The sequence below is a fragment of the Boleophthalmus pectinirostris genome, unplaced genomic scaffold (genome assembly GCF_026225935.1).
Source record: "Boleophthalmus pectinirostris isolate CB_2022bp ecotype Guang Dong unplaced genomic scaffold, ASM2622593v1 HiC_scaffold_6, whole genome shotgun sequence".
Lineage (NCBI taxonomy): Eukaryota > Metazoa > Chordata > Actinopteri > Gobiiformes > Gobiidae > Boleophthalmus > Boleophthalmus pectinirostris.
This window is the reverse complement of record NW_026571447.1, coordinates 14,449,365-14,462,480: the sequence shown is the minus strand read 5'-3', so window position 1 is coordinate 14,462,480 and position 13,116 is coordinate 14,449,365. Positions and strand designations below refer to the sequence as shown.

The 13,116-nt window shown below is 37.5% G+C and overlaps 3 protein-coding genes across 3 annotated transcripts; 2 read left to right on the top strand and 1 right to left on the bottom strand.

Moving 5' to 3' along the window:
* The first annotated feature begins 1,145 nt into the window (after positions 1-1,145).
* On the top strand, positions 1,146-6,332 carry themis2 (thymocyte selection associated family member 2). The gene is made up of 6 exons (XM_020940321.2): positions 1,146-1,273; positions 1,711-1,851; positions 1,934-2,359; positions 3,554-4,716; positions 4,855-4,972; positions 5,945-6,332. The coding sequence occupies exons 1-6, from the start codon at positions 1,174-1,176 to the stop codon at positions 6,052-6,054; spliced, it is 2,058 nt and encodes a 685-aa protein (XP_020795980.2). The 5' UTR covers positions 1,146-1,173; the 3' UTR covers positions 6,055-6,332.
* rpa2 (replication protein A2) lies at positions 6,320-8,810 on the bottom strand. The gene is made up of 9 exons (XM_020940322.2): positions 8,651-8,810; positions 8,377-8,471; positions 8,184-8,285; positions 7,998-8,111; positions 7,841-7,915; positions 7,642-7,758; positions 7,414-7,563; positions 6,927-7,021; positions 6,320-6,721 (listed from the first exon to the last, which is right to left on the bottom strand). The coding sequence occupies exons 1-9, from the start codon at positions 8,661-8,663 to the stop codon at positions 6,634-6,636; spliced, it is 849 nt and encodes a 282-aa protein (XP_020795981.1). The 5' UTR covers positions 8,664-8,810; the 3' UTR covers positions 6,320-6,633.
* Positions 8,811-9,096: 286 nt separating this feature from the next.
* Positions 9,097-11,343, top strand: LOC110174417 (acid sphingomyelinase-like phosphodiesterase 3b). The gene is made up of 8 exons (XM_020940521.2): positions 9,097-9,417; positions 9,498-9,711; positions 9,794-9,891; positions 9,973-10,116; positions 10,197-10,366; positions 10,432-10,612; positions 10,681-10,814; positions 10,890-11,343. Exons 1-8 carry the CDS (start codon positions 9,357-9,359, stop codon positions 11,253-11,255), a joined length of 1,368 nt encoding a protein of 455 aa, XP_020796180.2. The 5' UTR covers positions 9,097-9,356; the 3' UTR covers positions 11,256-11,343.
* Positions 11,344-13,116: the final 1,773 nt, after the last annotated feature.

The window sequence follows — 13,116 nt, the reverse complement described above, 5'->3', positions numbered from 1 at the left end:
CCTGCTGGCTGAGCACTGGCATTGCTTTGTTTGAGGCTCGTTGATAAGGCCTGTCATTCTTTTTGATTGTGGGTCAAAGCAAAGCTGCCAATTTGGTTCAAATCTGGGCCAAAGATGAAGCTTGGACATTGGGGGAACCACCTGTACTCTGCAGGTGAGCAAGTGTTTGCAGTGTGGAAAGTGATGTGGGTTTTGCAGCTTTTTGTTTGATTTTTTTTTCAGATAAGTTAATTATGTATCTGTGGGTTGGGGACATATTTTATTTCATATTATAGGCATATTACACTCAAAGCCACGAGTGAGCTCAATTCTGCGTATATATGTAAGTTTATTTCATTTTTTGTTACCAGTTGATGGCATATGTTAAACTTGTCCCCTCACCCCCTCCCTTGGCCTCTGCTCTGGCTCACCTGAGCTGTTTCTTAATTCCCAGTATGCAGACTCCATACTTGTGTACTTCCAGGTACAGACTTGTGGGAGCAGACTCAGAGACTTGAGGAGTTCAGAAACACACACACACACAGGCCTCTCAGGATTTACTGACATTACATAAGATAAAGTTCACATGGCAGTAATAAAAGCCAATAATAAATCCAAATTTATTTAACTCACCAAACTCATCCAAAATATACCATTACTATAACACATCAGCCCTTTTCATCATAGTTTAGTTTAATATCTGAGCCTAAATTACACATGATTATAGGTTTTACAAGTCTGCACAGGTAGGTGGATTGAGAAATAGCTCTGTGGTCTTCTTTTGTCAGGGCAAAGCTGGCACATTATCAGACAGAAGTAACACTGATAGCATCCAGTGGTGTTATGTGAGAATACAACAGAGCTGAGTCGGTCAATCTAATTCCAAATGGTAGCTTTAAGTATATTAAGTATTTAAGAACAAAGAAACAGAAAGCCTGTATTGTTCAGTCTGACAGTTCACCTACATATACTAGCTACTATCTTTATATTTCCTTTTAGCAGCATGAGCCTACACAAGCTTTCAATTTGAGTTCTCATTATACAATTTCTATGAATACAGGCAATATGCAAACTGCTCCTGTGACTTCCTTATTCAGTGTTGTGGTTTCGACAGAAACCGCCCCTACTGCGAATGTCATTTGCTGCATGCCTTCATTTTTGTGTAGTCTGCAGCACGTTCATGCAGCAGCAGTGATGGCAGACATAACCTTGCCACTTCAAGAATACTGTGCGTCTTTGGATGAGAACTGTTTGCCTAGAGTACTACAGGTGTGCTCTGGGGTCTACTTCCAAGGTCAGTTATAATATTTATTTGAATTGTAACTTCCATTTTCATGTTTTTCTGATAGTAGGCCATATATATTTAAGAATGCTGAGCCTGTGTTCCTATTGTTCTTATACGGGGGCCTGTCTATTCACCTTTCCTTCAATGATTAGCTCTAATTTTGCTTTGCTAAGTAAATAAAACAGATAAAATCAAAAACATTATTTCCTATCTTACTAATAGGAAATATGTAGACAAACAGATGGCCAACAGTTTCCAAGGTTGTGGCCTGTTGTAAAGTGGTTGATTTAATGCTGATATAATAAAAATGTGTGTGTGTGTACATATATATATATATATATATATATATATATATATATATATATATATATATATATATATATATATATATATATATATATATATATATATATATATAATATTATATCTATTTTTTTCTCATTTAGGTTCAGTATATGAAATATCTGGGAGCGAAGTGTGCTTTTCGACAGGGGATCTCATAAAGATCATTGCCATAGAACTTCAGTCAGTTAGTTGTGAATACGTAAGCAACAATGACAAGTTTGAGCTACCAATACACCACACAGGTTGGTATAAGTTAACTACCACTTAACTACTACTTAAATGTTTTTGTACTGCATATTGTTAGCTCGTGCATTCTTTTCTTAGGTTTATTCAAGGTGATCCCAGAGCCAATGCCATATAACACAGTGGATGAGATGATGAAGCTGAGGCCTATAGGTTTGGAGTCCAGTCTTCCATTCACCTTTACCAGCCGAACCAAGATCAAAATGGGTGACTTCACACTGAGTCCAGGGAAAGAATTAACTGTACGGTGCTTTGAGAAATTGGACGATGGGAACATGTGTGTCCGTTGCTTCATTCGAGGACAACAGGATGCGTCAGCGGAGGTCTGCATCCCTCTCTCCACTAAAGGGGAGTTCTACGAGTGTGAGAGCGATGAGTGCTTTTCTTTGAGTGAGATCATGACTTCTTCCAGTCTACGGAGCCGGAGGTTTCGCTTTGCCAACACAACTAAGCTCCAGCAGCCTCTTCTGTTTAGTCCGGTGTACCAGATCCATGCCATCATGACCTGTAAGCAACCTCTCGTACTTAAAGAGGCCATATTATGCTATTTTCTAAGCTATAATGTTTCAGAACCATACCTGAAGTTGTGTTTTGTTTCATTCACACATGCTTAATACACACACACTGTATATTTAGGTTCTTCTCTCAAACTGAAAACACTCTGTTTCATCTTGTGATGTTAAGAGGTAATACACTAGAATCATTTGGGTGATTTCAGCTATGGAACTGCCAACCTCTATTAAACTAAACATAAATGGTATATGCAAAATATGCAACATAGGTTTCCAGGAAAAATAGCTGACAGCTAATGGAGGTCAATTAAACACAACAATATCACAAGGTTTTGAGCCTTGGAAATGTAAACAGACTAATAATAATGGGTTACTCAAATGTATGAATGAAACAAAACACAGCTCCAGCTGTGTTTTTGAGAAGGTAACACCATTCTAACATGACCTAAAGCATTACATTGTGAAATTGGTTAATTCTCAGTTACTTCTCTTGCATCAAGTCATTGTTTTAGCACAATAAGAACAACAACCTGTATAATGGTCCTTTTTTCACTGCACAATCATCAATATTATTACTGCCACAGAAATGAATTGGAAGCAAGGTGAATAGACAGAGGTGCTTACAGACAGAAATATAGTGGTGGGACTGGGGATTGCCAGGCAACTGCTAACCTTCACTGGAGTGGATAAATGCTCCACCTATGAACCACTGCCTTTATATAAAGAATGAGATAAATAGGACCATATTTACGGCAAACCCAACATAAATATAATTACAGTAATTACAACTAGGTTAGTTTAGGTTAGTTTAGTTTATTTACCATTTGTATTGAAGAGGGTCAAATCAAGAAATTTACACTCTTCTGCACTGTCAATTAATATTACCTTGTCTGCTGCTACATGTTGTATTCAACATAAAAAAAAATAATAATAAAAAAAATTTGATATTGTACATTAGACAAGAAATTATGGGTTGGCCTATGTCACATTTTCACATTACCCGAGAGAGAAAGAGACAAAGGAAGTATTTTGTTTTTACTTTTTGACATTTGTTTTGCATATGTACACATATGTAAAATATGAAAATATAAAACGTGTTAAGTTTACTCATGTATGATGTGTAAAGGAAGTGTGATGCAGAAGTAACTATTTTCATTCATTTCTTTTTTGCTTTCTTTTTCCCCCGCAGTAAGAAAAAATGTACTGAAGTTTCCATCAAGCTTAGAGGTTGATGTCATTGACGTCACAGAGAATTGCAAAGCAGATTTTGTTACCCCCCTGAGTCTGACAGAGATCCTCTCCCAACCAGATGAGAAGTTCCCCGCTGTGTTGGAAATACTAGAAGGCCCTGGATGTCGCGCCATGTTCAAGTGCAACTGGTTAGCTGGACTTAAAACACAAAACAAAGTGATTTTCCACAAAAAAGGTTCAGCTGCTTTGGTTCTAATTTCCAACTTAAAGAGCCGGAAGACACAGCAGTACTTCTTAGTGTCACAACATTACGGCGGTCGACTTAAAAGAAGACCGCGAGAATTCAGCTCTGTCTATGAGGTGTATGCCGCGTCGGTAAATGCGCCTGGGTTAAAGGTGAATGTGACGAGGAACTGTGAGGAAATTGAGGAAGAGGGTGTACCAGCTTTGAGTGTGGGTGAACAGCTTGAGATTGTGCGCTGTGAAAGAATGGAGCTCCCAAATGCAAAGGATACCAAAGAAAAGCAAACAGTTGAGGCACTTCTATGCTATCGAAAAGCTGATGAAGATGATGAGGAAGAGGAAGAAGCTGACAGACTTGACAAGGAGGAGATGTATTTGCCAATGTATATGCAGGGTCATTTTGTGGAGGTGCTGGCTGATAACAAAAAGTACAAATTGAAAGACTTGGGGAAGGAATTTAGCCTGCCACTGGATGTTAAAGTGGTAACAAAAGATCCTGAACTTGAAAGTGACCCACTAGCAGCATCTAATCTCAGAATAGAGGCAGCCATGGTAGAGCCCGTAATCCAGGCAAGCTTTCTAAACTGCCCTGATAAATGTTTTGATATTCCATCCAAATGGCTTTCAATGTCTGTATATTTTACCGACGAATCTCTACCTTGGCCAAAAGATCAACCTCCAAAATGCCGTGTTGAAACTGTAACAGAAATAACAGATGACTTTCTTTATGAGTTTCGAAAACAAGCCACATCTGACGTAGCCCCGCCACCTCGGCCACCAAAAAGGGATGTCTCTTCTTCAAAATCCACCAAAAAGTCCAAGAAGAAATCCAAAAGTAAAGCTGACACTGTCCCGTGTAAAGAGCTCACTGATTTAACTGTAAATTGGAAAAAGAGACCACCGGCCCCTCCTGTGCCGGTAAGTATCTAAAGTTAATAGCAAAAATGTCTCATATAATTGTCATAGTAAATACACTAGCGACCACAAGCTTCCCTTTTTCTGTGCACAACTTAATAAAAAAAGTCAAACATAATACAACTTCCTCTAACCTTGCAGGATGGTATAGAAGATGAGCATCCCCCAACTGTTCCACCCAAATCCCCTGCAACTGCAACAATGATGGGGAAAGCACAGCCAAACACCTATGTAAAAATGCAAGATTCCATTAAAAAAGGTAAAGGCAGCATTTTGTTACAAACTCAGCAGACTATTATTGCATACTCAGAAAGGAAGTTGTTTGCAAGGCAGACACAAAGCTCTATTATACACAGGCATTTTATGAGGTTATATCGGGGCATCATGTAGCAAATGTGAGTCATAATTTAACTTAATTTCCTGCCTGTACAATCCATATATAAAAATAAACTATTTTTTCACTGGTGAAAAGAATGACAATTGTGTCAAGTTACAAGATACACATGTACTCAATATACTCAAAGTATAGCAGTCAGTAAGGCTTAAACAAACTTGATTCACAATTTCATTTGGATACAGTAGCTCACATGTCAAAATTTTATTTTTATTATTATAATTACAAAGGACAACAATATAAATGGTAATAATAAATTCAAAATAAGAAGCAAAAATAACAAGAGACTGGTGTCAAATAAGGCATGATTATGTAAATGTACATATACAAATACAGAAATAAATACTGGAATACAAATATTTCTCTCAGCTATATACAAGAGGTCATATTGTGAAAACAGTGCAGAGATGAAATAGTGATTGGCATGACACAGGGTTATCTTTTACATAAGGGTGAGTTGTTGTAGAATACAAGTTGTAATAATTAATATTTCCTCTGAGCTCGGGCCTATGATTCCATGTTTGTAGAGAAACAGTGAGATAGAGCTTTGTCAATGTTTGTGACTGGTATTCTAGCCTAAACAGTAACACATATACCTTTATGCAGCGTGTACAATTACATAGCTAGAAGTGACTAATTTACAGTGGGCACTTATAGGCACTTTTTACTTGTGCATTTTTTCCAATCCAACTTTGAAAATAAAAAGAAATGTAGAAATCCACAGATAGGCTCTTTTCCTCAAAATAGTTGTTAGTCTATTGTGTGAAAAAAGTATTTCCCCTTCTATTGTGAAAACATTTGATTAAATTATATTTCTCAATATTCTCTCCTCCTCAGTGCCATTGAACAATGAACCAGATGTGGACAGTGACCATGACTATGAGACCGTGGATGAATTAGCCACAGTCATAAAGAAAGCACAAGAAAATGTTCAGTTCTTCAAGTAATCAAATGGACTCCAAAGAGATGTTGTTCACACCAATACCACCTGTTTGGGAGGAAAACATCACATCTTCAAGAACAAAATCGCTGAAGTGTCAGCTGGGTCGGTATATATAACAAAACCACTGAGACACAGGAAACCCCTGAAAACATGTGGTTCCTGGCTATTTACTGTGCTAAAAAATGAATGTGTGTTTGACATTGCAGTTATAGGTCTGCTTATGCAAAATGCGATAATTATTGTATTAATAAATGCTCTACAAATGGAGATAGTGACACCATACATGTACTTTTATTAGTATTTGTTTAAATGTACCAACTTTTTCTAGAAACAGATTTATACATTTTATTTTGACAAAAGGTCATTTCCTAAAGATAAACACTAGTACTTACTGTTCATCATGGTAAAATTATTAACTGCTTTATGTTCAAGGAACAAGTTAAAAGTCAATGCTTTGCACCCTTTGGGGGAATCATAAAATAGCAGAAGCAGCCATTAATACAGGATGTGTGAGCTGAAAACCCAGAAATTCCTCTTCATGACCTTTAGTGCAAGTGAGTACACACAAGCTTTAAAATCAGGTCTATTCATCATTATCTGTTGATTTATAGTGGTCTTCGTCAATGGTGGAAAAAATGTGTCCCTCGTTGCTCAGGAATTCTACCGCTTGCCTGTAAACATATTAGAAAATTTGTGTGAATATATTGTGTGATATCACTAATTTTGCTCTTTGTTGGACTTGGCAGGCAGCAGCATCACTTCTGTTCCCACTGTAATGGGTCACACTTATTTTTGCACATCTGTCACAGCATGTTCACACTTAAAGGCAGACTGGCCCTATGTATGTGCTAAAAAAAAAAAGTATTTATTACATACTTAATGATATTGATGCTCATGCCACTGAGTCGCTGTTTAATGTCTTGAATACTGATGCCTTGTTGATCTGGACAGCTTCTTATCAAACTTAACACCTGAGAAAAACAAGTAGTAGTTTATTTAAATGCACTATTTAACAATATTCATTTCCATGTAAAACACAAAATGTGTTAATCAAATCTTTTTTTTTTGTTCATTTGCAAATACACTTAAATAAAAACTATGCACAGAATACATGCTCCTAGAATTTAACGTCTGGAAATTGCATCTTGACACAGGCCTATACAAAACTATAATTTACTTTTTGTCTAATAGAGTAAATCTGTACAATGCAATATACTGTACTGTCCCAGTACAGTATATTGTAAAAATTCTTAAGAGTATATTAGAGTAAATAATTCACCAATTTAGAAGATATTCTTGGTTATAATAAGACTTGTCCAATCAATTGCTGAGTTAAATACGTAGCGTCCATGTCATAGCTCACCTGATTCTGACTTGCACTTAACCCATTGTTGACCATGTTGTTTGCTCCTGGATAGCCTCCACCTCCACCCATTCCTCCCATACTTCCCATGTTCCCCATGCTTGTTCGAGACATGGATGCCATGCTGCTATTCATTCCCCCTGCACTAGTCTGAAAGAAAAACAAATTCTTATAATACATATGTATAGTTGGTGTCCGGTCATAAATAATACAACAAACAAGTCTGACCATAGACTGAGGTTTGCAGAGTGCCATGTGAGCGTGGACAACCTCCAGCATGTGTGACGTAATCTCATTCATGTCCTCCAGGGGTCTGACACTGAATGCTACAACAGATCTGTGGTTCTGAGACCAAAGAGACACACTACATTACTTTCAAGGAGATAAACTTAGGACATAGATGGTGAGAACAATTTAATATGCAAACCTGAAATGAGCGCAGATTTCCAGAGACTTTGACATATGTGCCTGGTGGCAGTACTGTGTTGTCCACACTGGGATCCTGTTAAAACAACAAAATAATAATAGTTTCAATAGTATATTTTACACATGTACTGTATTTGAAGTATATTAAGAGTACTGACCTCTGTGTCCACCCATTGTTTCACATCCATAGGTGCACCTGTCATGTCATCAACTTTATATTGGATGTTGGTCATAGACTTATCTGTGCTTCTAATGATGCCCACGATGGTAACCTGCAAATGAAGATAAATGGTCATTTTTAATTTTATGCTAACAGCTTAACAATAATAATGTTAACAACAAACCTGTGCTACTTCAACATCCCCCACTTTAAAGGCTTCATCAGCTTGAGAGGCAGACATTAGCTGAGACACAGTACACGGGATGATCTGTGTGGCACGGGTCCTCTGTACAAGAAAGGAGGTGTTATGATGTTAGCCATTAACGCTATTAAACTGCCTTTAATCTGCATTAGACATGTTCACTATGTCTACTAACCCCTTTCTTCTCTCCTCCCTGGGACAAAGAGGGTGACGCAAAGCCTCCTGGAGACTGAGTGTAGCCCCCACCCATGGTAGTGTCTGTGTAGCCTCCTAAAACAGTTAGAACAGACTCATTATAAAAGAAATCATGTAAGTTTACACCTATGGTTTGCATTCGTATTTACAATCACAATTCCATACAACAGTGTGAGAGCTAAGGCTAGCACTAGTCAACGAATCCAACAACAGAGTAATGTCTCAAGAGGCCCTTTGAGTCGGCACTCGCTTACCTTGGTTCCACATCTTGCTCGTGATGTAACTAAAAGCTGTAATACGGGATAAAAATCTTTGATGGTCGACTCAAACTTTCAGTGGAGCAACAGCAACAAGCAAACGTGTGCACAATCCTGAAGTCCCGCGCGCCAAACTCAACAGACTGCGCATGTACACTACAGAAGTCCCGCGTAGCTCTCAAAATTAGTATATTTTTCCCTGTGCATAGTTGGTCAGGCCCAGTAGTGCCATTTCCAGGGCACATTTTATGAAATAACAAAGCGATGTTTTAATATTGAAATAAATAATTAATAAATAAATAATTGAAATAAAGTAACGCAATAATTCTTCTCTTGCAGCCACATCGCATGTACAATAATGTGCTTCATATTAGTTGAGCCTAACAGACAAAGTTTAGGGTAAAAAATTGTATTGTTTGTAGCATTTAATGGCTGTCGGAAATCTGAATTTATTTTTTAATTACAGTTGGTCTATTAATTAGAAAGGAAGCAAACAAAAAGTTAATATATGTTGTGAGCAGTTTATATTTCTTTCAGTTTATAATTAGCCTCATGACATAATGGATTTCTTATATTTGAATGATGAAATTATGAAGTAGCAATATAATTACAGCCTGCGCGTCACACAGTATCTTATCATGTTATTACTTAACAGTAATAGGAATGCAGGGGCTTTGCTGAAACGGCTTCATTTTCTTCAGGCATGTCAGGTTTTATGTTCATCATAGCCTTCGGGCTGTTTGGGGCTAGTTTTGGACTTTCAGGTAAGTAAAATAGTTACTGATGCATATTTTTTGATAAAGGATTTGTGTTTTAATGTGCGTAATTGCACATGGTACTATAGGAAGATTTTGGCACATCACTGACCTGCACTGGGACCCAACTTATGATCCGAGCAAGGAACCTAACAGTGTTTGTGCGTCCAGCGGCAGTCGACCAGCCAGTAATGCGGGGACCTTTGGAGACTATGTTTGTGACTCGCCATGGAACCTGATCAACTCTAGTATATCCGCTATGAAAGCTACATTACCAGATCCAGACTTTATTGTATGGACCGGGTATGTCCGTTTTCTCTAACTTTTGATCACATTTATCTAAAAAAGCTTGCGTTTATGTAATACATTTTTCAAATTTGTTTAGAGATGACACACCTCATGTGCCAAATGAACAACTGGGTGAAGAGGCAGTTCTTGGTATCATCAACAACCTCACCTACATTATAAAGCAACATTTCCCAAGTAAATGTCAACATACATTCCACCAAAAGGTCTTATACTAGTACATTACATAGCTTAACTAAATTATGCATGTCTTCATAGAAACCAAGGTTTACTCGGCTTTGGGCAACCATGACTTTCACCCCAAAAGTCAACTCCCTGCTGCTTTCCACAATATCTATAACAAGACGTCTGAGATGTGGAAGGAATGGTTACATCTGGGGTCCCAAGAAACCTTTAGACAGGGTGACTTTTAAGTCTTTTAAGTGAGAAAAACAAAATATATGTATTCTGCCATAGGCTATACTATATGTTTTCAATCACAGGTGGATTCTATACAGAGGAGCTTCTCAATCGCACAGGCTACAGGATGATTGTGCTTAATACTAATCTCTATTATGATCAGAATAAGGTGACAGAGGGCATGGAAGACCCCGCTGGCCAGTTTGCTTGGGCTGATCACATTTTAACAGAAGCTGCCAACAAGAAAGAGAAGGTATGCATCCCTTAATTTTGTGTCCCATATTCATCAAAACATTTGACAATAATTTTTATTTCTAGGTATATATTATTGGGCATGTCCCACCAGGCTTCTTTGAAAAGAAAAGAAGTAAACCATGGTTCATCGCCAAGTTCAATGAGCAATATTTGAAACTGATTCAGAAACATCATGCTGTCATTCTTGGACAGTTCTTTGGACATCATCACACTGACAGTTTCAGAATGATATACAACTCAGATGGTAGTATTAAAAATCTTTTATTAGTTATGTTCGACTAAATTGAACTGTGTTTTGAATTTCTGTTTCAGGCTCTCCTGTAAGCACAATATTCCTCACTCCAGGCGTCACACCATGGAAAACATCACTACCTGGAGTGGTTGATGGGGCCAACAACCCAGGGATACGCCTCTTTGAATATGACACTGAAACATTGCTGGTTAAAGTAAGTATATTTATAAGATATTACTACTACCTAACACTATTAAATAATGCATAATTTGTCTGTATTGTGACATAGGATATGGTGACCTATTATTTAAACCTGACCTTTGCCAATGAAGCCCAAGAACGCTGGGAGAAGGAATACCGCCTTACGGAAAGTTTCCAAGTACCAGATGCTTCCCCGCTTTCCATGCATAAGATCCTGGAACGCATAGCAAATGACAACTGCTATCTTCAGAAGTATTATGAGTATAACTCTGTGAGCTATGACCTAACCAATTGCGACAAAAACTGTCGTATTGACCATGTTTGTGCAGCCAGAGAGGTGGACTTCAGCCGCTATGAACACTGTCTGGAAAAGGAAGCAGCAGTGTACATGTGTGGGGGACTTCTACCCTTTCTCTCAGTACTCCTCAGCCTGGTATTGACCATATATGTTTAATTATGTATTTGGTCAGGGTATAGAAGTTATGCTTAAGGTAGAAAACGCTTATGATAAAAAAGATTGCCACTGTCTTTGTTATAATTGCTTTACGTGTAATGCTATGATTTTATCTAATTTGCATAACAATTATTGTAATAAATTGCTATGCAAACCCTGTTTAATGACTGTTGATAAAAAGGAGGTATCTTTGCACACTACTGGACTATGAGCCTGCTTCAAGATAAAATATTTATTGAGATACAACAGATCACATTAGGACATCTTTGCAGAAGTGTACGGCTGCATTGCAACACTCAGTGCTTTGTGGTATTCCTCTAAAACCATCTTGTTGCAAGGTGGAGCTGTCAAATTCTTTTGCTTGACAAGGGAACACAAATTATCCAACATGTTTCTGAAAGCACAGCCATCTACAAAAAAAGATGTACGAGGTTATGTTTCTGTTAGTAAAAGGTATATTTAAGACTAAGTTAACTAATCATATGACTGATCCTATTCCACTGTGTGACCCAAAAGCCTCTGATTTTTAGATCCTTAAAAATGAAAGCACTCTAAGAACAAAATCTCAGGATTATTATACTGTCACAAGAAGAATGTTTTTAATACTTGGTTAAATTCAAAAACAAAGTGCCTCGAGATGCCCTTTAAGTAGTCACTCCCTTACTCTAGTTCCATATCTTGCTGGCTATGTAACTAAAAGCTGTAATACAGGATAAAAATCTGTGATATTTGACTCAAACTTTCACTCGAGAAACAGCAACAAGCAAATGTGTGAGCAAGCCTAAAGTCTCGCGTAGCTTTCAAAATGAATATATTTTTTTCCTGTTCATATTTGGTCAGGAAGGCCTAATAATGCAATTTCCAGAACACAATTTATGAAAAATGAAACAATATTTTTTATTATCGAAATAAATCAAAGTTTTGCAAATCGCATGTGGTACTACTGTATGTGCTTCACACAGTGTTGGGAAGGTTACTTTTAAAATGTATTCCCCTACAGATTACAGATTACACACCCCAAAATGTAGTTTGTAACGTAATCCATTAAATTACTTAAAGTGAGTAACGTAATCTGATTACTTTGGATTACTTGATATTGTCATGTTTTTTTAAACGACATGAATGTAGCAACCGCATCCTGAAAATTATTATTTGTTGTCTTCAAATTGTCTGAGCCCAAGTCTCCATGAATAAGCAACTGTTTACTGTAGAAAAACAAAGACCACGATATTTTAACATAGGTTTTGTCTGTTAAAAGACAGTAACAAGATAAGCCTTTCCTTAACCATATTAAAAAATATTATTGATAGAGAAATTATTTTTTATACAGTATGACCTGGTTAGTTCTGGTTTAGTTCTGGTTTAGTCGTGGTTTAGTCCTAGTTTAGACCTGGTTCAGTCCTGCTTTAGTCCTAGTTTAGTCCTGGTTTAGTCCTGGGTTAGTCCTGGTTTAGTCCTGATTTTAGACCTGGTTTAGTCCTGAGTTTAGACCTGGTTTAGTCCTAGTTTAGATCTGGTTCAGTCCTGCTTTAGTATTAAATTAGTAAGTCCTGCTTTAGTATTAAACCAGGTCTAAAATCAGGAGTAAACCAGGTCTAAAATCAGGACTAAACCAGGACTAACCTAGGTCTAGACCAGGTCTTTAGTTCTGGTTTAGTTCTGGTTTAGTCGTGGTTTAGTTCTGGTTTTAGACCTGGTTTAATCCTGAGTTTAGATCTGGTTCAGTCCGGGTTTAGTCCTAGTTTAGACGTGGTTCAGTCCTGGTTTAGTCCTAGTTTAGACGTGGTTCAGTCCTGGTTTAGTCCTAGTTTAGACCTGGTTCAGTCCTGCTTTAGTCCTAGTTTAGTCCTGGTTTAGTCCT